Raw genomic sequence first — 21,064 nt, 5'->3', positions numbered from 1 at the left:
TCCTGCAATGCATGATTTATTCACCTGCATTTTAACACTTCAGTTCTCTCACTTTTGTTGTTAAAGTTTTGTATAAGCTTAGTTTAAGGCGTTGGTTCCAGGCAGAGTGACACTTGAAGAGAGGAACTGTGAGCTGTTGATCACTATAATATACATGAGGAAGATGACGATCTGGGCAGCTTCACTGTGTCAGTGTTACTCATCTTAGTGACATGTGGGTCTAGATCTACACCTCGCCCACCATATTTCAAGGATGAATCTAAACCAGCTTAACCCAACACATCAACTAAATTGACAAAAAAAACAGCAGAACATTTTGAAAACTTACATGCAGTAGCCACGTTTGTATTGGTGAGCTGGCCTGAGAGCTGTCTGCTTTTACATTTAAGTCAGAGGGCAAGGTGTGAATCTGGTAGTGTGCCGACAGATAGCAAGAGAAGGCAAAGAACATGTCAGTGTACATGCAGTCAAGCTCCAGTTGTCTCTTAAACAGATATGATGTGTAATTAAATATTGAAATATGTGTGAAATAACACATTTGTGCGCTCTGGGAGTTCACTTTCAATGGTTAGATATTACAGAACCTATAAGAAATAAAACTAACTATTTCAGAGTTATTTCTTACTGTAAAGTTTTGTCCATTCATGCAAAATTCATCATCCTAAAACTGATGCTGATATTTGTGTGGCGATTAGCAGACAATCACATCCCCCCTCTTTCAAGACCACTCATTAAAGATTTATTAACCTCTCTCTTCAAGAGCCACTGAGACGAGATAGTGATATAAAATCTGGACCTGATAATGTGAAAATGATTTTTGTTTTGAGATATTCTGATTGAAACATGCTACATCTGCCTGCTAGTTGTTGTTTCAGCTCCTGATTGGCATTTTAATTACAGCACAGGTCCAAATCTAACCGCAGGTAATATTGTAATACTGAGCTCCAGCTGAGCTGCTTTGAGAGGGTCTCAAAACTTTAAAGATGACACCTTGACATTTTGAAATGTTGATATTTTTCTTCACCAGCGATTCATTGCTGTTTAAAAGACCACATAGAATTGATCTACACTGCCCCCTGTTGATTCACTGTGTAACCACACAAAATGAAAAATTTACTTTAATTTATAAATACTAAAGCAAGCCTGACCTGTATGTAAACTTACAATGCTGTCAAATGTTTGTTTCTTCCATCAGCATTGTTTCTTTAGTTTTATCATTACTGATTTCACAGTAAGCTTTAAATAAGACAGCAGTTAAAAAACTTGCAATATGTTTATTTCATATAGTTGATTTGTGTAGCTGTTCATTCTGCTACTGAAAAATGAGCGCTCCAGTTGTCTAAATTTTAACACCATTTCCATCAGGGTCCTACTTCATGTTCAGCCATGACTGTCACCCAGCTCAGGACAAGTCAGTAAAAACATCTACCATAGAAAAACAATAATGGTGCTACTCCTGAGTGTCAGATTTGTTTCTAGCCGTCCTGGTTATCACTTAACAAAATATGTATTTTAAATTTTCTTATTTCTCTCAGTGGCTCCTGACAGCTTACAATTAAAGAGTCATGTGCTACAAACTAGTGTTTTGCTGTGGTTAATACTTCCTGGATGTGGTTCAGCTTTCAAAATGTCAAGGTCATAGGTTCATAGAAAATATAATCTTAATCGGTTTTACTCTGTCACGACAGAAAAATTATAATTGGTTGTATTTTGGGTTTGGTTTCTTGATCTGGTTCTTGCATTATTATGCATAATTTAATTTTCATCATAGGTTAATTTAAGAAAACAACTGTTATTGTTTACACCTGATATATGAAGGCTGTGAGTGTAGTGAAATGGCAATGATGTGTGATAAGGCATTTGTTGAAAGCTATTTTTTTATATTGACAGTTGATGATAAGTACCATGCTCAATGTTTTTTGTGTTCATTTGCACACCCACCTCCTGGTAATAACATCAGAGGGATGTTGAACAGTCATCAGTGATTTAGCCTAACCAGACTCCTCCAGCTGCAGCTGAGTAGGAGGTGTAGCTCGCTAAGCTAACAGCTCATTTGCAAATTAAGATGTTTTTTTTTTTTGGTAGAATCTGAATGTTAAATGAGTGACACATTTTTGAGTTGCACAACTGTTAGCTCTCTGGAGAAACCCAAGTATCAGAACTTCTTGATGGCACTATAATGCATACTGTGGGGTTTGTCTGGTAGCTTGAGACGATGAACATTTGTTGCAAATATTGTTTGAGCTCATTGAAGCAGGACATTACGTTTGCCATGTTTCTTTTCACGTGTCAAATTGTTTTTCTCTTGTACGTATTTACCCAGTTTCCCAGACATGGGTTGAGTTGTTGTCAGCTAAAATGGACCTTCCTTTTAAATGAAACCAACTCTTAAATGTAAAAAATAGCCCTGGATTGAGCTTATTCTTATTAAAAACAATTTCATGATAGCATAAAGGAAGGTTTCCAATTAGGCAGAGTTCGACTCAGATAATGTGTGATAATCAACATAAATGACAAATATGATGAATATTTCTTGTTTTGGTAAAACAAGAAATATTTAAAATTTGGTACATTTGTTAACGTGCAATGTTTTCATCTTACATACCATGTAAGTTCCTACCACATTTTCAGAAGTGTTTTTTAGATCAAGATATACCATCGAATATCTGCTTCAGCCCCTGTCTAGGAAACTGGATCCACAGCTGTGACCACGTTCAGCAGAGTGTTGTTTCCACACGTCCACCTTGACTCGAGAATGTACAGCGCTGTATGTTTAAAAAGGTAGCAGTCCGAAGTCCAGGAGGTCAATGAAAGAGCCAACATTACAGATCTTTTTCTTTTCATGTTTTTAAACAGAATATGCAGAAGTATTGCAAAAAATATCTGACAATCATCAGGGTTTTTTGTAGGGAATTGTGATGCGAGTTCCCTGGCTGGCAAACAGTTTTAAAAATATCACTGTTGGGTTTCTTTCCCCTGCTTTCTCTGGTTTTCAAAATAAAGATGATTTCCTATATGCACATTGTTGTTCTGTTTACATAAATGATTTCCCTTGTGGTAAGGTTACACGTCGTCATGTTGATAAGAATCTGTCTCAGTCCTTTAGAGGAGCTTGTTAGCCTGCATAGGTTCCATCCCTGAAATAGGCTTAATATTTCATTTTACTGTAAACCAACACTGAAAAATCTTCTGTTAATGTTTTACCTCATACGGCGTTTCCATTCTCTGACCTTATTAACTAATGGTGCTGTAGCCGTGGAAAGAGGGCAGGGCATGTCCATCAGTCTGCTCCTTAAAAGGAGTTGTTTCAGAGGTGCACATTCCTGCACGCGGCTTGACATGACTCTCATTCACCCACTTGACTTATTGTAACCTTGTACAGGTTAAATAGCATGAACAAATTTGTAATATCACTTTTCATAACTGCAATTCAGACTCCTTTTAAATCCAAGAAAAACCCTTCAGATCAGTCAGGATCAGTCTCGTGAGGCCACATTGCCTTTCCTCTGGCAGTGAAGCGTTCCTCAGCTGTCCAGCAGTGAGCACTTCTTTTAACTAACATGATAACTTCTATCTATGCAACATGCAGACAAACTTTTACAAAGCATAGCAATGTTTAATGAATCATTATCAGGTCTGAGCTAAACAACATTCACAAATGTTTAGTTTGCGGTAGCTGCAAGAGGGAAGCCAACGTAGACGCAAAGAAGTCAACAGCAAAACTTTCTTGTGATTGTCTGAACTTTCTGCTCTCTATTGCATTGTCCCGTGTGGCAAGACGTAGATCAGTGGTTCCTGAACATTTTCTGTCAATCCACACTTTGACCTCCACTCCCTGACACGTCAGTTGATTGAATTATCAACTGGTAACAATAATGGGAACATAAACTGCATGTTTGTGTGTGTGTGTGTTTTTTTTTTCTCAAAAAGACACAAGGCTCTCTCGGTATATTGACAATGAACTAAACAGCAAAACAGACTTTTTTCTTTTCCTCCCTTTCAAAAAGGGATTTCTTGTACTTTACATATCGTTTTGCCTTCTGAACAAATCTTTCTAACCTGAATCTTGAAGCCCTGTGAGAATCAAAACACTCGTTTGTTTATTGTTCCCAAATGAATCATATGAACCCCCCCCCCCCATAATTAACGCCCTCCAGAATTACTGAAAAAAACAGCATTTGAAAATATTATTTGGCCCAGACCGGATGTTCATCTAGTAATATACACACTTGCAGATATATCTGGTTAAAAATAAGACAGTATTATTTATAATTGAAATACTTCCTCCCGTGCCCCATCCTTCTCCCTCTACTAATATAGAAAACATGAATATGATCATAAATGCAACAACAACTTGTCAACTTGTGCTGAATACATCCTCTGCCCTTTCATCTACAGCTTGCCTTTCAGAGCTCCCGTGACGCTACGCAGCTGAGAACAGTCTCGATAAGCCACCAGGCCGCCGTGGTTAGCCCAGCGGTCTGCTCCTTTACACTCAGTGTAAGGCTGGTGATAGGTCAGTTCTGTCTGCTGATGCTGCGCTCCAGAGCTGGACTGTAGACTCTTGGTCAGGTCCACCACCCCCCCTCCGAGGGCTCGGAGCAGGGCGTGAGGAGCGCAGGAGTCCCACTTAAAGGTGCTTCCCTCTGAGAGGACGTAGACGTCAGTCAGGCCCTGAATGACACACAGGATCTTGTAGCCGGCTCCAGAGGCGTACATCAGCTTGTCAGGGCCACACAGCGTGGTCAGGGCCTCCTTTACCACCTGCTTCTCACTGGAGCTCAGCACCACAGACAGCCCAGGTCCATCTTTTGGCCGGGACACTGAGCAGACGTTGACGCTGCCACAGGACACCCCCCAGAAATGCTTCCCCCTCCACCTGTGAACGCAAATAATTAGTTTAACAACATTAACCCTTATCATTCATTGGAGCGTTTGTGGCCACCTGGTGGATGTGACTTGAATATTTGCTCTCCTTTAACTCTAACTAACTGTTTTTGGTCTCTACTAACTCCTGAGGGAAACTTCTGGCTCTTTAGCTGCTAAATGCACACAGGACAGATAAACAATGAGCTGAAACTCGCTGTAAGGCTCTGTAAAGTTGAGGGGATAGTTGCAGATTCAGGTGACAATTCTCTTTACCTTCATCACTACGAGTGAGCACTCGTTTTCACTTTCTCATTTGATTCATTACTATAAAAATATCGATTGTAGCTGCTTTAAGGTTAAAAGCTGGCCATGCAATCAATTTTATAACATCTTGGTTTCGTAGTTCTTCCCAAGGTTCAGGAGTTTCATCAGGTAGTGAGTCACCTCATCATCTAAACACTCTCCGCAGTTTTCTAATAGATCTGACATGTAGAGTATCTGGTCAGACTCAAACTGCAAAAAACTGCTATAACAATGAGTTCTGGCCACGTGAGGAGAAGAGAAAGATCCAGAGACGAAGACAGAGAAAGTGAAAGGTACATACAGTAAAGATACACGAAAGACATACAAGTCCGAATTGAAATGCTGTCAGATGAACATAAAGGCAGCGGTAGCTCGAGGTAAAACACACAGAGTGTGATATGATATGTTTATCATTCTTTGCAATAGATAATTAGACAACTGTTTGATTTGGATGATCCCGATGGGTAGTTTTAATAGGTTTTAAGGATCTGTTGCGTATCAAAGCATTATCTAAATATTCAGCAGCTGCAGACTATTTGCCAGAGAAAGTTAAGAACTGTGGTGGAAACACAATTTGTTTTGTACACCTGTACAATCTAATGCAATCCAACACAACTGTTCTGCCATAAAGCAGCTTTTATGCAGCTTGTCATGTTGAGTATTTGTTGACACTGTCATAGAGGTGTTAATTAATCTATATGTTTCAGCACTGAGGTCACAGTTAAAGGAGGTGTTGTACTGGACTGCATTAAATTCAGAGGTGTAACTCAGTCAAGTACAAGAAGTCGGTAATAAACATATCATTTACACATTTACACCAACAAAAACTGAACAATGTGAACTTGTTATGGCTGTAGAGATGTTGTACAAGTGTACCTAACAAAGTGAACACTGAGTGTATATTTAGATCAATGACACAAGCAAAATTTACTTCAATACTAATGTTAGGAAACTGTTTTGATTTTTAATGCCAGGCAAAACATTCTAGAGACACTAAAATGATTAATAACTGTCTGATAAATGAATGTCATAAATTTAATTTAGATAAGATATGAAACTGTTTAGAAAACAAAAGCGCCCTATGAAGTTGCATAGAAGAGGAAATGTTTCTGTGTTTTCTGTTTTTAACTCACCCTCCACCTGCTGGATCTTTGTAGTTGAACGGCTGGTTGATGACGCCCATGACGGGCTCGCCTGTGCTCCGGAGATAAACCCCGATTAATACCAAAGCACAGTGCAGACCTGAAGGAAACAGGTGGCCGTCCTCCAGCACCTCCTCTCGGCCCTCTATGTACTGGCTGGTGGCATCTTAATGAAAAAACAAGAGACAAACAGTTGTCACCGAGGCTCTACTCTCTGAATTTCTGTAGCAGACAGCAGGAAAACAGCCAGCGTTTCACCTATGGGGTCGATCCAGATGCCGAGCTCAGAGGGGCTGAGGGGCACCGTCAGACCGTCGGTGTTGGCGTCGATGCTCGCTGGGTCTTGGTGGATGGCGCGAGCCAGCAGAGACGCCGCCGTGTGGTCGCCGTCCAGCACCGAGGCCAGCAGCGTGGCGGTCTCCTCCTCCGTACTGCACACTGTGACCGTCACACTCTCTCCTGGAGTGACGCAGAGCCAGCGAGGCTTCATTTGATTACTTAATAAAATGACTTTAAATATTTACACAGTACAACAAGCCACGTGCTTAAATATTTGGACAGTGACACATTGATGTGTTCACTTTATGTTGTGATTGACAGATGAAAGATGATACAGCCACTGTGAGGTTCAAGTACAGATCATTAGGTCGGTCAAACATAGTTTTAGTCCGCCTAGTATTTAGAGTGATTATTATTATACAGCACTTCTTAATCTTATCTAGTAATATTCTAACAAATATAAGCTTCTATATTCCTGCAGCTCACAACAATCACCAGAGTCTTTTTATTATTATTATCAGGTTTCTATTTCAGTTTATCACTGAGTGCTCAGCTGCGTCTCCACATTTTGCTGTTGACGCCCTAAAGTCAGTATGAAGCACATGGTTCATGACCCCCCATCCCAGGAAAAAGCTTTCATTTTTATCAGGGAAACTACAAATAAAACAAGTTGAATTTTATTGAAATACTTCAGGTCCGCTTACGTTAATTTGATTAAATACAGCTTTATTTAGGAATATGCACCATCTGACCACAATATCAACAAGACACAGTGATCGACAGAAAATCATTCAGCAACTATTCTGATAATCGACTGTTACACAAAATAATTTAATAAGCCAAATATTAATTTCAGCTTCTCAAATGTAACGAATGGCTGATTTTCTTTGCCTCATGTGATAGTAAACTGAATGTCTTTGGGTTTTGGACTGTTGGTTGAATGAAACAAAACATGTTTAGAAATTGTCATCACGAGGAAATTGTGTTTTTTTTCACTATTTTCTGACGTTTTATAGATCAAACAATTAATCGTTATTTGAAGCCCTAATATCGACTAGGAGGTAAACAATCAAATACCAAAAAACCAACTGATATGCAGTGAACCTGGGACTTTGGGGGCCCCTGTGGGACCTCTAGGCCAAGTCGCTAAACCAGTATTGTTGTATGACTTCCGTCTCCTCATAGCGTTCGAGCTCAGGGATTCAGTGCTAGATTGATGATATTCCCATGCATGATCCTAACTGACCCCAAACACATGCTTCAGGATATGGACCCAGTGTACCGGCTACAGACTAGAGATTTTCTTGTATATAATCCCAATCTGTCTAAACACTGTGGTTGTGCACATGAAGTTACCTTCAAAATAAAGTCTGCTTTGACCTCAAAGTCATTCACATCCAATGTTTGCAAGAAAACATGAACATGTGGTGTGTTAAGTGTAATATTGAGTAATTACCAAGCCCATTTTCAAACTTGTTGGACTCCTCTCCATGAATGAAGCTCGCCATCTCAGGGAACTGAACAAAACAACGGATAGGACAAGATTACAATCCAACACACAGTTCAACTCCAGTTCATTGAGACGGTCCAGACTTCACGCTGACTTCTCCTACCTGAGCACCAACATCATGACGGATCATCTCCTGGATCACCACGTCGGCAAGCGTCTTGAAGTCCTGGACGAACTTCTTGTTCTTGTCATCTCCGGTCTTCTCTTGCACGAGGAGCTGAAAGAGGGGAGCCTCCTGCCTGCAGACCCGAGCCACGTTAGCCGCTTTCTCAGCCACCCGGAGCAGCAGCCTCAGCAGATCAGCCATGCCTGAACAGAGGAAAAAGAGGAGATGGTTTAGTCAACACAGAGATGGAAACTGCGTGTGAGAGAGAAAAGGAGACGAGGGAGGTTACACGTTCACACACTGAGCTAATTATAGCCTCAAAATGAAAACAGGGCATTTCTGAAAAAAGACAAGTGTGGGAGGGAGGGATGTGGCTTCAGGTCTTTGCATGTGAACCCGCAGAGTTTCTCTGCTGAAGTCAAATGCCTAACAGACATGCAGCTCACAATCCTCTCGAAAAAAAAAGAAAAAAAAAAGACTTCAGTTATCCCAAATAATTATTTAAATAATAAGTATGCAAAACTGTCATCTTGTAGTAAAATTATGGAAGAAAAAACACCAAAAAACACAATAGGGTGTGTGAAAGTGATTACTGAGTGCCACCTACACACTGTTGAGTGCTATTAGTAATGTGATAGGAATAATACAGTGCCTGTATGTTCACTGGGGATGGAAAAACATGAAAGCTAAACATCAATTTAGCTGTTTTGACTTGTAACTGCACACAACTTTACTCCAGTCAACTAACTATATTAACGTTACTGCTCTTAACATGCCAGTGAGCAGGTTTGCTAGGGGTTAGCTTAGCATTTATGAAGTTAAGATAACGTACCAAAGGAATTAAAACGTCAGCGGGACTAAAAAAACACACACTGTGAAATGAGTGAAACCTTACCAAAACCCAGGTTACACACTGCTTATTTTCCTCTCGCCTGTCGCTCTCGGTGGCTGTGTTTTCCTGTCCGACCTGTAGTCACCAAACACGGATAATTCAGCGAGACGGGGATGTTGAGAGGACGACGAGTTTCAGTAAAACAGTGGTTATAAGGCGCTTAATTAACACTGGGCTCAGTCTGCTCTGGTTTCTTTACGTCAGTGCGAGTTTCCTACAGCAGGAAGGGCGGACGGTCTTCTCACATCTAGGCCGCCAATCACAAGGTTCAGACAGGCGCGCAGCCAGAGATAGCACGGTAAGTAAGTTCTATAAGGTACGGACAACAGGAAACGTAGCCGCGGTGCGTTCAACTGCAAATGTGAAATTCAAGCTTCCGGAAATTGTAGCGTGATCTCACGTAAAGTGGGACCGTTTTTGGCAAATACCTCTTTATCCTCAAACAGTTTGTTCAGTCCAACTAAACTGATGTTATATTGACATTAACTCCATCTGTCACCCTGTGTAATTTTGTGGTTGAGTGACACTTTTGTTGGTAAAGTGGGGCACGTCCTTTAGCCTTAAAACTTATCGTGCATGTGAGCAAACAATGCAATATTTATTCAGATATGTCTGTTTAATCCAACTGGCCTCCATATGTTCATTTAGCTGATTGCTGCGCCTTGAGATCCTGTCCATGACGATCACAACCCAGCACAACCATGGCAGAGGCCAACATCTACTGAAAACACCTTTGACTTCCTACTGAGAATATACAGACACAGGCTTGTTGTACCCCATACTATCACAATACCCCCCACAGGACTCCCTGGGGGGAACAGTCATAAACCTTCTCCAAGTCCACAAAAGACATGTAGACTGGATGAGCAAACTCCCATGACACTCCCAACAACCCTGCAAGGGTAAAGAACCGGTCCACTGTCCCACGACAAGGACGGAATCTGCATTGCTTCTCCTGGATCTGAGGTTCAATAATCGGTTGGAGCCTCCTTTCCAGCACCCTGGCATTAGCTTTCCCAGGGAGGCTGAACAGTGTGATACCCTGATAATTGGAGCACACCCTCTGGTCCCCATTTTTAAAAATGGGAACCACCAGCCCTGTATGCTGTTCCTCAGGCACTGTCCCCAAACTCCACAGACACTGAAGAGGCGTGTCAGCCAAGACAGCCCAACAGCGTCCAGAGCCTCAGCATCTCAGGGTGAAACTCATCCACATGTAGCGTCTTGCCGCTTGGAGCTTCTTTACAATATTTCACAAAAAAGCATAATAGAGAAAAATCTAAATTAGTACACATCATTTTGTGTATCAGATATATTATTTGTTCTTTCATACCCATTAAATCATCTTGCAACCACCACATAATTATCTTTTTTAATGGGTCCATTTAAAATTGAAGTTCCCAGGAACTAGAAGGGCGGCTGACTTATTGTCAGGAAACACATTTCGTACGTTTTCATCCCATATTCACTACAAATCTAATAATTATGTAACTAAGTCTGAGTAATCTTATCTGCAGATTATAAGAAATGAGAAAGGTGACTCAGTCTGTCTCCTCTCCGGTCCTGTATACCTCTGAAAGAGCACTGTTTTTAACTCTTTAGAGCTCTTCAAAAGTGAAGCTATCAGCACTGTTAGAGGAATACTATAGAAGCTACAGTCTGTTCTCTATGAAACCTAAACAATACCACTTGTTTTGTAGTTGTTTAACAGCCAAAATGAGAGAAAAACATTTGTATTTGTATCTTAAATTTGTGTGCACAAATAACTTCAGTGTCACATATAATTAATGCAATTATTTTCTACAACAACAAATCTTGTCTACACATTCACAACCTTTAATTTCTCACACAGATTTATAAAGGGTCATCTACAACCATAGGCTTTGAAATTATTTGTGCCCCTAGAACTGTTCTGTTGGCATTTTTCTTTTTTGTCTTTCACTGTATACGAAGCACTGAACATGCTAGAAATTACAGGGAACTAATCAAGAGTCTGCTTAAGTTTACAAGACTCAAAGCACACAATGTGGATCCTTAAAACAGTGCCGTGAACAGACCACAAGTAACAGGGACGGAAATGAAAACAGAATAATGCACCCATTACTAAGTTCATATACAGGCTCTCTCTCACACACACACACACTGGGCGAAATGGAGAACTTGATCAGTGAAATGACACATTTTTTTTTATGAACAAATGGCTTTCGGTCAAGGCTCTGACCACTGATGTCCATTAGTTGTCCATTATGTAATGTATGGCAGATGAGAAGCCTTCGTGTGGTTGATCAATACAGTTTAGTTTGCACAGTAAACTGGGTGAGGCAGTCATCACACTGCGTTATAAGCCATCAGTTGCACTTAGGATCCTTACAAGACAGGGGTGTTTCTTCAGATGAAGGTAAGAAAGACTAAATGTTTGAGGTAAATGGTTTATTTCTATAGATTTTAAATCTATTCCTAGACGCTAATAACATAATTCAGTAAGTTAAATGCATGCATCATCTTACAATGTATTTAATGTATAAAAACATACAGAAAAAGTAAGATCTCTATCACATCATCCTTATGTGTAAGACATATGATCGTGCATTGGGAATTGATTTAAATTGTTTGCTGCAGGCCTCAAAGGAAAGTATGTCAGACCTGGAGAGCGGCATGGTCACTATTATCAGAGTTTTCCACAAATATTCGGGTCACAAGTGCAAGCTGAAGAAAGCAGAGCTCAAAGCGCTTATCAACAATGAGATGAGTCATTTCATAATGGTAAGTTATGGAACTAAAAGTGTAAAAATCGGCATGTTTATGGCAGCACTTCTACACTACTACAGTATAATGCCTGTAATGACTCATAAAAAACAGCTTAAATGTAATGGGCTCTTACCAAGCATGTGTCATTTTCATGTCTACTTTGAGAACACTGTGCGTCACCGTTACAATTAGTGTTACTGTAAATTACATACTTGGATATGTTGAAAAAAAAATGCTCTAGCACTCTTGGGATGTCTGTTTTGGTTGGTCCATCGATCAGTCGGTTGTCAGATCTGATATAAACTGAAACATCAGAATCAGAATCAGAAATTTAAAACTTTATTGATCCCCGGGGGGAAATTATACAGTACCGGTGCTCCCATTCAAGAGTAGAAAGTAGCATAAATTTAGAAATAAGAGTATGTACAAAAATAAGATATAAAAAATAAGAAATCAAAAGTCATTATTTAAAAAAATAAATGAATTAGGAGTTAATAAAGGAATAAAGGAGAAAAGTAAGAAACAATGAGAAAACAAACAGGAGCGACTGTAACATTACTGGTCGTCCATTTCCTGCAAATGTTTCACTTTCATAAAATTTTCCTGCTGAACAGAAAATCCAAGAGAATGAAACTCTGGATGAGCTCTTCGCGGACCTCGACCAGAACGGAGACCTGGAGATTGACTTCAAAGAGTTCATCGCCCTCATCGCCATGGTCACCTCAGCATGCCAGGAACTCTTCCTCCCAAGCCACAATGAATAGTTAGCATGTGTACTCATTACTCACTAAAAACCTGAGGATCACAGAAACAGTGTCTGAATGTTTTAAGTGGGACTGAGTGATTGTTATACATGAACAAGGCAAGGAAAACTTATTTATATAGCACATTTCATAACCAAAGTCAACCCAAAGTGCTTTACAGGGTTCACAGGCAAAAGCACAAGAAACAAATAATAAAAAAGACAATAAAAGCAAGCAGAAGCACATAAAATAAAAACAATAAATGCACAATCCAGTGACGTCTGGCACAATCCAGACTTCAGCTTATTGACATATATGGCACCGAGAAACAACAATACTTACAATACCTCCAATTAAAACATTCAATCAAGGCAAAAATAGATCTCTAGCACACACCTGGAACAACCACCACTATTGGACAGTATCAATAATATTGCAAAATCAAACAAACCACTCCCAATACTGTATAAACGTATATCTTCCACCGACTCTACCCATGCACCTCATATTCCAATAAACAAATGGGAAAAAGACCTCAACATCTGCACCAATAACCACTTTTGGAATCAAATCTGTAATAACATCTTCAGCATGTCAGGGAATACCAACATAAGGCTAATACAATACAAGATCATTCACACAGCACAAGATGCACATAATCAGACATATGCACTCATTGTACACTCAACACCACTGACGATTACCTCCACGCACTCTGGCTCTGTCCACCGATACAACATTTCTGGGGTAAAAGTCACCACCACACTGACCGTATTCCTTGGCTGTAGCATCCCATTATCATTTTTTGTTCACATGCTATCCCCTGTTACTTATCTGTGTCCTTTAATGTTTTGTAAATCAACATCATCTGTTGACTTTGTTCGCATGTTCATAGTGTCTATATGTGTATGCACTAACATGTTAATAAAGGGCACACACAAAAGCACAGAGAGTAAAAATAATAAAAACAATAACACAGATTTTGACCAACTTGGATCTTTGTTACATCTTTTGTTTTGTATTATAAGTATTTATTTGTTGCATAAAATAAAAATGTATGACAACACATAAAGAACCATACATTTACCATAACAAGGACACACAGTGTCACTGAGGTAAAGCACCTGAAACTGGACAATATCATATCACATCAACTTCCTTCCCCTCTGGAGGTTTTGGTTGGCAGGTTAAGAACTGCTTCAACAACCAAATAGTTCCCCCTTGTGGGGAATCTGCAGCTAAATGTGAATGAGTGAAGTGAGTTCTAGGAGGTCCTTTACATCTAAAAACAACACACTTCTATTTCATCCCCCAGTTCTCTGCAGGGTATTTTCTATCTAGATTCACAGATTCACCGTCTCAGATTACTTTCCATAAAATCCAGGACCTTCTTCCAGGCATCTTCCTGGGCAGCAGCGTGGGGTGCGAGGTGACCTCCCCACAGAGTGATCCCTGCAACAGAGAGAAAATTATTACTTTCCATAATAGTACAAATTCAGTATTACAGTCTCATATTAACAATGTAATGACAACAAGTATAAAATAGGATCTCTGGGATCAGACTCACGTTTTTGTGGTTTGACGCTCCACAGGGACGCTCTTGAATTTGGTGTGTAAGGCGGCTCAATCAGGTGACCAGCACCGGGGTACGACAAACGAGTGAACAGCTGAGCTTTACCTGCAGCCTGCAGGGTTTCCTCGATCTGATGACCAATAATACAGTGCTTTAACAACAACCAGTAACTGTAAGGTGAGCCCATAAACAAGTTCATACAAGAGCGTTACAGTGACTCTCACAGCTAACGCGTTTAAAAATCAAATGACTTAACAAATACCAAATACATAACAAAACAAAACACTATAAATAATATGGTCTAGGACTACTTAATAAGTGCTTTCCAACATCAATAATTTGTAATACTGAAAATAAGACAATCTACCAGGTTTGCGTTCTCTATGCTTGAAGCGCTCAGGTCATCTTCCCCCACTATGTACATTAATGGACAGTCGAGGTGCTCCAACTGCAAAAACACAACATGTCATTCTGGTTTCTCTCATTGATATTAATTGATATCGATCTGCATGTTGATGTGATATTCTTCAAGCGTGTGTGTGTTTGTGTGTACAGTGTGTGCGTTAAGTCTTTCACATCACCTTCACTTTGCTCTCAGGGGAAAGGTTAGCAGGCAAGGAGATGTCTCTGAAACTGACATGGCCTTGATCATCATACGTCCAATATTTCTGGTGACTAAAAGTTAACAGAGAAAAGTCCAGGGTGAATATCAGAAATGCTACTTTAGTAGATCTCAATCGATAAGATTAAATGAACAATGAGCTTTTAATCTACAAGACAAAAAAGAGTTCTTCAGACCCGATCAGATCAGATGGATTTGTGTAATAATTCCAAAGTGATGTCTTAATAATAATATTGTACAAGTTGCATCTTTAATTACCATTTACCTCTCAAACGGTTCAGTCCTGCCATTTGCATCTGAGAGCTTGATGGTACTTCCTACCGGGCCATTGATACAAATCAAACAGGACGGCTTGAGAGGAGAACACAAATTGTTGAACGTCAATGTGAACGTCATCCTACTAGCTCGCCAAACTTAAAAAATAAAAAGTCTATGTATTGATCAAACTGTAGAGTTAGAAATGGATGACACAGATAGGCCTTTCTGACATACTTTGACACCAGTATGAGTGGCAATTCGAAGAGTCAGGTAGACTCCAAAGGAGAGACCGATGATCCCAACTCTGTCGGCACAGACCTGATGATGATCTTGAAGTAGGTGGAATGCTGACTGTCCATTAAAAAAAATAGATATTTTGAGGGAATGACAAAATAATTAAAGTGAGATGAACACATAATACAGAAATGAACAGCCGCATGGGATAAAGTAAAGCCTGCATCTTAACTTACCTTGAAATATGAATCACCAACATTGATGCTGTGTTGTGAGCCCGGCAACTCTTTGTGCCCTACGTAGGCAAGGGACAGGCTAGCATAGCCTCTGGATGCAAACAGGGCGGAGCGGTACTCTGGCAGTCCTCCACCCATTCCCCACAGGTCCAACATGGCTGGAAATGGGCCTGGGCCTGCAGGAAACCAGAGCAGTTGGTGCTGATCAGAGGACACAGTCTTTTCAAGGTGGCCTAAAAATTTGTGAATGAATGCTTCAAATCTTGTGCTCACCGGGCGGTAAAAACAACGTCCCTACAAGTCCATTCTGGCGAATCTCTTCTCTGCGTACGCCTGGTGCCACGTACCAGCGCTCAGTGGTTACGGCAGCCAACTCGGTGTTCTGTCTCTCACTGGGTGAAACGTGGCCCTCCAGTAAGGACATGAGCACGACGTACGGAGTCTCTACGTTTTTTTTTCTCAGCCTGTACAAAAGAGCACATCTCAGTCTCAAACTCTCATCGACTGTTTACCATTTACTGCAACAATAACAAGCATTTCAGTCTGTCAGTGTGGCCCTGCTCCTGTCATGCTCAGGACTTAAATACAACATGACTAAATTGTGAAAGTGGAATGAATGAGGGCCACATCTGTTTATATGGACCACCTAATTGCTTGAGATAGATTGTGGTCGCATGTTATTGGAAGGCTCATTTTTGTAGAGATGAAGTGTATAAGACAAACAAACCGTTTGATGCCAAAAACTATATATGTCCTTTAGCTCCCAGTGAGCTTGTTTTTTTTACTTGCCTCAAACCTTCTCTTGCACCAGGAGCCGGCTGCAGTCCCCAGAGCAGTCCCATTGGTTCACAGCCCAAATATGAACCCCCGACTGACTGATCCCTGGTCACTGTTGAGGGGACAGAGAGAGGTTACCAACTGCCTTCACACAAGTCTAAATGGTTAAAATAAACAGATTAAATGTTAACTTGCAGCTGTCATTAATAATTTTTTACAACTATAATTTAATTGCAACTTTACACTAAAAAGTGGTTCAAATCTCTTTTTTAGTATTTACTACAAAAATGGCATTGAAATGAAATTCAGTTTTAAAGTGCATATAATCTCTTTTCTTTCAGCAATTGTAACAAGTTAATATATTAAATTTGTTTACATTATTAGAAAAGCATCACCTATAATCCAACAGGGAATATACTGTATTACAGAAACTCAGTGTGACTCACAGTTGACCGTGCCATCTGCATTTGTATTATAATGGGCGAATGCCTCCCACAGGTCACCATCCTCACTGTGCATTTGTGCACACACTGTGATGGGACAGTGTGGGGGCAGGAAACGTCCTTTAATGCTGATCTGTTCATCTACGAGGGCGCGAACAGGAGCAGCTGTCAACAGGGGGGCTTGTCTATGGCAGCTACTCCACCGAACTCCACCTACAAGTAGAAGAAAAATAAACTTGAACTTACTTAAGTATTACAAAATAAACCGTAAGACGTATAGCAGATGATGGTGTATTACATATGCTCTAATATCCATGAATCATAATAAAGATGATAAAGATCCAACAGACCTTTGCTGATTAAACAAATTACACAATGTTTTATAGTTTTGCTGAAGGTTTTTCTTATGCTCATTAGGTGCTTGGTAATTCTGCTGAGGTGCTTTCAGTTTATAAATATTTACACGATACCAGTTCTATCTTATGGGCTACCAAACTACACCTCTACCAGGGCAACGACAGAAAATGTGGAGAAATTTTAATGTTGCATGCATTTGGCAGACACTTTCGGGTTCATCGTCTAACTCAAGGACACTTTGACACAATTTACATAATTATAGCCAATGAGGAGACAAGTGTGCCAGACTGCTTTTCATTGACTTAAGTGCAGTAGTTCATGAGAAAATAGCAAGAATAACTTGTTTCCTGGTCCCTATTCTAACTTTCCATCAGATTCTACAACAATAAGATATAGTGCAGAAAACGTGTCCTCCTTGGTGGAGATGGCAGTCAAGTCCTGGGATACATTTATACACAAGCATTTCAGTCTTATTATTAATCCTTAAATTAACCTGCAGTATTATAGTAGCATATTTACTCAGACTTAAAGTAGATTTCACTGCTCAATTCAGACACAAGCTCAAGTGAGCAAGACAATAGGTGTGGGTGCAGTTTTACTGGATTTCAGTTCGATGTTCGATGTTATAGATCATTGTTTGTTGTTCGATAAGCTGACAGTATGGCTTCACTCTTTCTGCATTAAAATGGGTGGAGAGCTATCTAACAAATAGGAGGCAGACACTATAGGGCCGCTTTGTTTTCCGTCTTTGACAATGATCTTCCTTTATGCAGCTGCATCATCAAAAGGAGAGTTCAATAATATTTCACACAGGGAGTTAAAGTTAGTGGTGGAATAGGTAACAAGCAACAAATTGGTTCATAATGTTGGTAAAACTGGGTGTAGCCTTGGATCATACATTGCAAGATGGAAGAGGGTGTGTCAGTTGTAAGAAGAAAAAAATATACCACCAAATGACAATTTCTAAATGATTTAGTTCTGTCGCAGCTCGATTACTGTTTCGTGATTTGGTCCTGTGCCTCAGTAAAAGACAAACAAATTACAAGTTGCTCAAAATAAAGCGGCACATTGTGCTTTACAGTGCTCTTACAGAACTAATGTAATAGACATGCATGACAGTCTGAGTTCAGAATCAGAATCAGAATCAGAATCAGAAATACTTTATTGATCCCCGGGGGGAAATTGTACAAGTTGGCCAACTGTTAGTCAAAGATCCACCTATGCTTTGTTAAATTTAGTCATAAATGTATTGGTGGCACAATCACCAAAGATATCATGTGAAAGGTTATTCTCCCAGTTTTTCTCAACACAATTATCAAACATGATATGCAACAGAAAGAAGGTTTGTGCTACCTAAAGTAAAAACAAGTATATATACAGAAAACAGTCATGAACAGAGCCATGGTCGTTCATTGCCAGTGCATATTGTTCAAGAGAATACTAAATATAGGTTCAAAATCGTGTTAAAACAGTATCTCCAAGTATGTTCCTGTAATACTTGGAGATACTGTTTTAACACGATTTTGAACCTATACAATATATATGATTGAATTGTGTGTGTGTGTGTGTAAACTAAATAAAATGTAAACCTGTTGAAAGTAGAAATCCCAATTGGCAGAGAATAAAAAATGTATTCTAATACCCTATTTTCTTATAATTCAATGCGTGAAAGCACAGGATGGATAACTGCATAACTTATGAAGGTCATTCAGACAAGGATTTATTTTTTATTAAGAATTTCTATTTATTTGTATGAAGAAGAAAACATAAATCAAGTTTTCTATGAATTCTTGAGGAATTGCGATTGATTTACACTTTATGTGTTTGGCTTAATGCTGTTGACAGGATGAAAATGTGTTTCTACTGTTGTATTTTTGTGGATATAGTGTGTATAAGTGTGTATGACTGTATGTGTGGTGGACCCCAGGAAGAATAGCCAATGCTTATGCTGGTGCTAATAGGGATCCTGATAAAGAAAGAAAGAAATTCTTACCTGCAGCACGATTCAGACATGCCAGGTTCCTGAATACACTGATGCACGGTATCATCTTCATGTCTATGAGCTGCCGTATTGTTGTCACACGCATACATGCTCCGACCATTATGGTATTTCTGTCTCCCCTATAAACAGAAATGAGAGAGTTAAATATTAAACCTTACCACTGATCCGAGGGTGAACTGCGAACTCTGTTAGTAATCAACCTTTGTCCTGCATTATGTTCCAGCCCACTATTGTGTTAGAAAACAGATGGAAGAAGCTGCTTTGTGACGGGCCTGAAAGTCCTGAAAGATTCAGATTTTTCCAGTTTGCCTGCAGGTCTGACCGTGTCAAATGTAAATTGTTGATGCAGGTTAATTTTTTTTTACAATGAGTACTGGATTCATGACCAAAACTATACACATTATATTCAGCTTTGACCCTCATGTGACTGTGTTAAACTGTCAGTGGTATCCATTATGAGAAATACTGAAAATAATTACAAATTCACATCACTTGTGCACCTGTATGTCAGCCTGTAAATGGGTACTCACGTCTGTGAATGTAAATTAATTTTATGAATGACTGAAATGTGTAAATATGTAGCTTCAATAGCTGGAAAACTGATTCAGTATTTAGTTTAGTTTTTAAGTAGGAATACTGCAATATAAATCTTTTGTTACAATTAAGTCCTGCATTCAAAAAAGTAAAAGTTCAGAAATAGTGGCAAAATGTACTTAAAGTATCAAAAGTCAAAGTGCTCATTACAAAGAATGGCCCCTTTCAGAGTGTTTTATTCTATAATTATATCATTACTGACAGCATTTCAAATGCTACAGCTGGTCGAGGAGATGCTCAGCTAAGCTATTTCATATATTGTTGGGATGTTTAAGTAAACATCTGTAAAAATCTGTCATATTTTATAATCATATTTCACATGCTCGTCATGAGTTTGAACACAATATCTTAATCTTGAAAGTAACTTTAACTGTCAAAGCAAATGTAGTGGAGTAAAAAGTACAATATTTCCTTCTGAAATATAGTAGAATAGCTTAAAATAAAAGTAATCAACTGAAGTACCCACAAACTGTACTTAATCACAGTACTTGTGTAAACGTACACTGATTAAGTGAACACATGGTACTTTTCACCACTCCTTTTACTATAGTTTACTCAACAATCTATCTATCCCTATAATGACAATTTAACTTACAGTAGACTAGAAATTACAAATATCTATACATATTTCAAAAAAACATATAAATAAGAGTTACCATATCATACATTCGTCAGCTAACTCACCCCGATCACTTTCTATTTGCAGTGCAGAGAGAGAGACAGAGAGAGAGAGAGAGAGAGAGAGAGAGAGAGAGAGAGCAAACAAACTAAGATAACATTGACGACCAGTCATAACTGAGGGTGACAGTATTTCATCAAGACAATGTTCAAGGGATTTAAGGAAGAACACTTACGTAATTTTCAGGCAACAAAACGTGGTGTTCGTGTGTTTAAACAGGGACAGCTGTACAAACACACGTCGTCCAGTCCAAGAGGCTTACTTCGAAAGTGCAACTTCCATCTCGCTCATTTCAGTTTTCACACACAGAAAAACGAAAAACAACCCAGGGCTCTCACTGTATAGTAAATCAAGTTCGGCCCATAAATACAAATGACGAATGGATGAAAAAAAGGAGCCAAGAAAAGGGGAGGGATCGATCCTGCTTGCTTTGGATGACGTTGATCTTTTCATCATCAATCATAGTTCTGATCAAATCGATTTTCTCTCTTTTATTTTAGACAGCTACATAACTTAGTCAGCCTGTCAATTCATTTCGTGTTGATCGACTAATTGATAAATCAATAATTGTTTCAGCTCTAAATGATATATTGTAGCTTAGTAGTGGAAGTGGATAATATTGTGAAAAAGAATGCAGTTTGTTTTGACAATATGACAGTATGAGTTAAGTCTCTTAATATGTTATTAATTGTCTTTG

The 21,064-nt window shown here is 39.3% G+C and overlaps 3 protein-coding genes across 4 annotated transcripts; 1 reads left to right on the top strand and 2 right to left on the bottom strand.

The window, feature by feature from the left end:
• Positions 1-2,837: 2,837 nt before the first annotated feature.
• inpp1 (inositol polyphosphate-1-phosphatase) lies at positions 2,838-9,270 on the bottom strand. Of its 2 annotated transcripts, XM_070903132.1 has the most exons (6): positions 9,105-9,270; positions 8,207-8,412; positions 8,050-8,110; positions 6,573-6,773; positions 6,306-6,480; positions 2,838-4,879 (listed from the first exon to the last, which is right to left on the bottom strand). In XM_070903132.1, the coding sequence occupies exons 2-6, from the start codon at positions 8,408-8,410 to the stop codon at positions 4,393-4,395; spliced, it is 1,128 nt and encodes a 375-aa protein (XP_070759233.1). In that variant the 5' UTR covers positions 8,411-8,412; positions 9,105-9,270; the 3' UTR covers positions 2,838-4,392. The 2 variants fall into 2 exon arrangements, with proteins under 2 accessions (XP_070759233.1, XP_070759234.1); XM_070903133.1 differs by lacking the exon at positions 9,105-9,270 and having other exon boundaries at positions 6,573-6,798; positions 8,207-8,338.
• Positions 9,271-11,720: 2,450 nt separating this feature from the next.
• On the top strand, positions 11,721-12,613 carry LOC139283226 (protein S100-B-like). Its single transcript, XM_070903204.1, has 2 exons — positions 11,721-11,864; positions 12,464-12,613. The coding sequence occupies exons 1-2, from the start codon at positions 11,736-11,738 to the stop codon at positions 12,611-12,613; spliced, it is 279 nt and encodes a 92-aa protein (XP_070759305.1). The 5' UTR covers positions 11,721-11,735.
• A 1,330-nt stretch (positions 12,614-13,943) lies between these two features.
• On the bottom strand, positions 13,944-19,227 carry LOC139282809 (bile acid-CoA:amino acid N-acyltransferase-like). Its single transcript, XM_070902696.1, has 11 exons — positions 19,086-19,227; positions 16,739-16,948; positions 16,305-16,404; positions 15,789-15,979; positions 15,516-15,691; positions 15,280-15,396; positions 15,053-15,138; positions 14,747-14,840; positions 14,533-14,613; positions 14,160-14,295; positions 13,944-14,044 (listed from the first exon to the last, which is right to left on the bottom strand). Exons 1-11 carry the CDS (start codon positions 19,192-19,194, stop codon positions 13,944-13,946), a joined length of 1,401 nt encoding a protein of 466 aa, XP_070758797.1. The 5' UTR covers positions 19,195-19,227.
• Positions 19,228-21,064: the final 1,837 nt, after the last annotated feature.

Source organism: Enoplosus armatus, chromosome 3 (genome assembly GCF_043641665.1).
Source record: "Enoplosus armatus isolate fEnoArm2 chromosome 3, fEnoArm2.hap1, whole genome shotgun sequence".
NCBI lineage: Eukaryota > Metazoa > Chordata > Actinopteri > Centrarchiformes > Enoplosidae > Enoplosus > Enoplosus armatus.
This window is presented reverse-complemented; position numbering and strand designations above follow the sequence as displayed.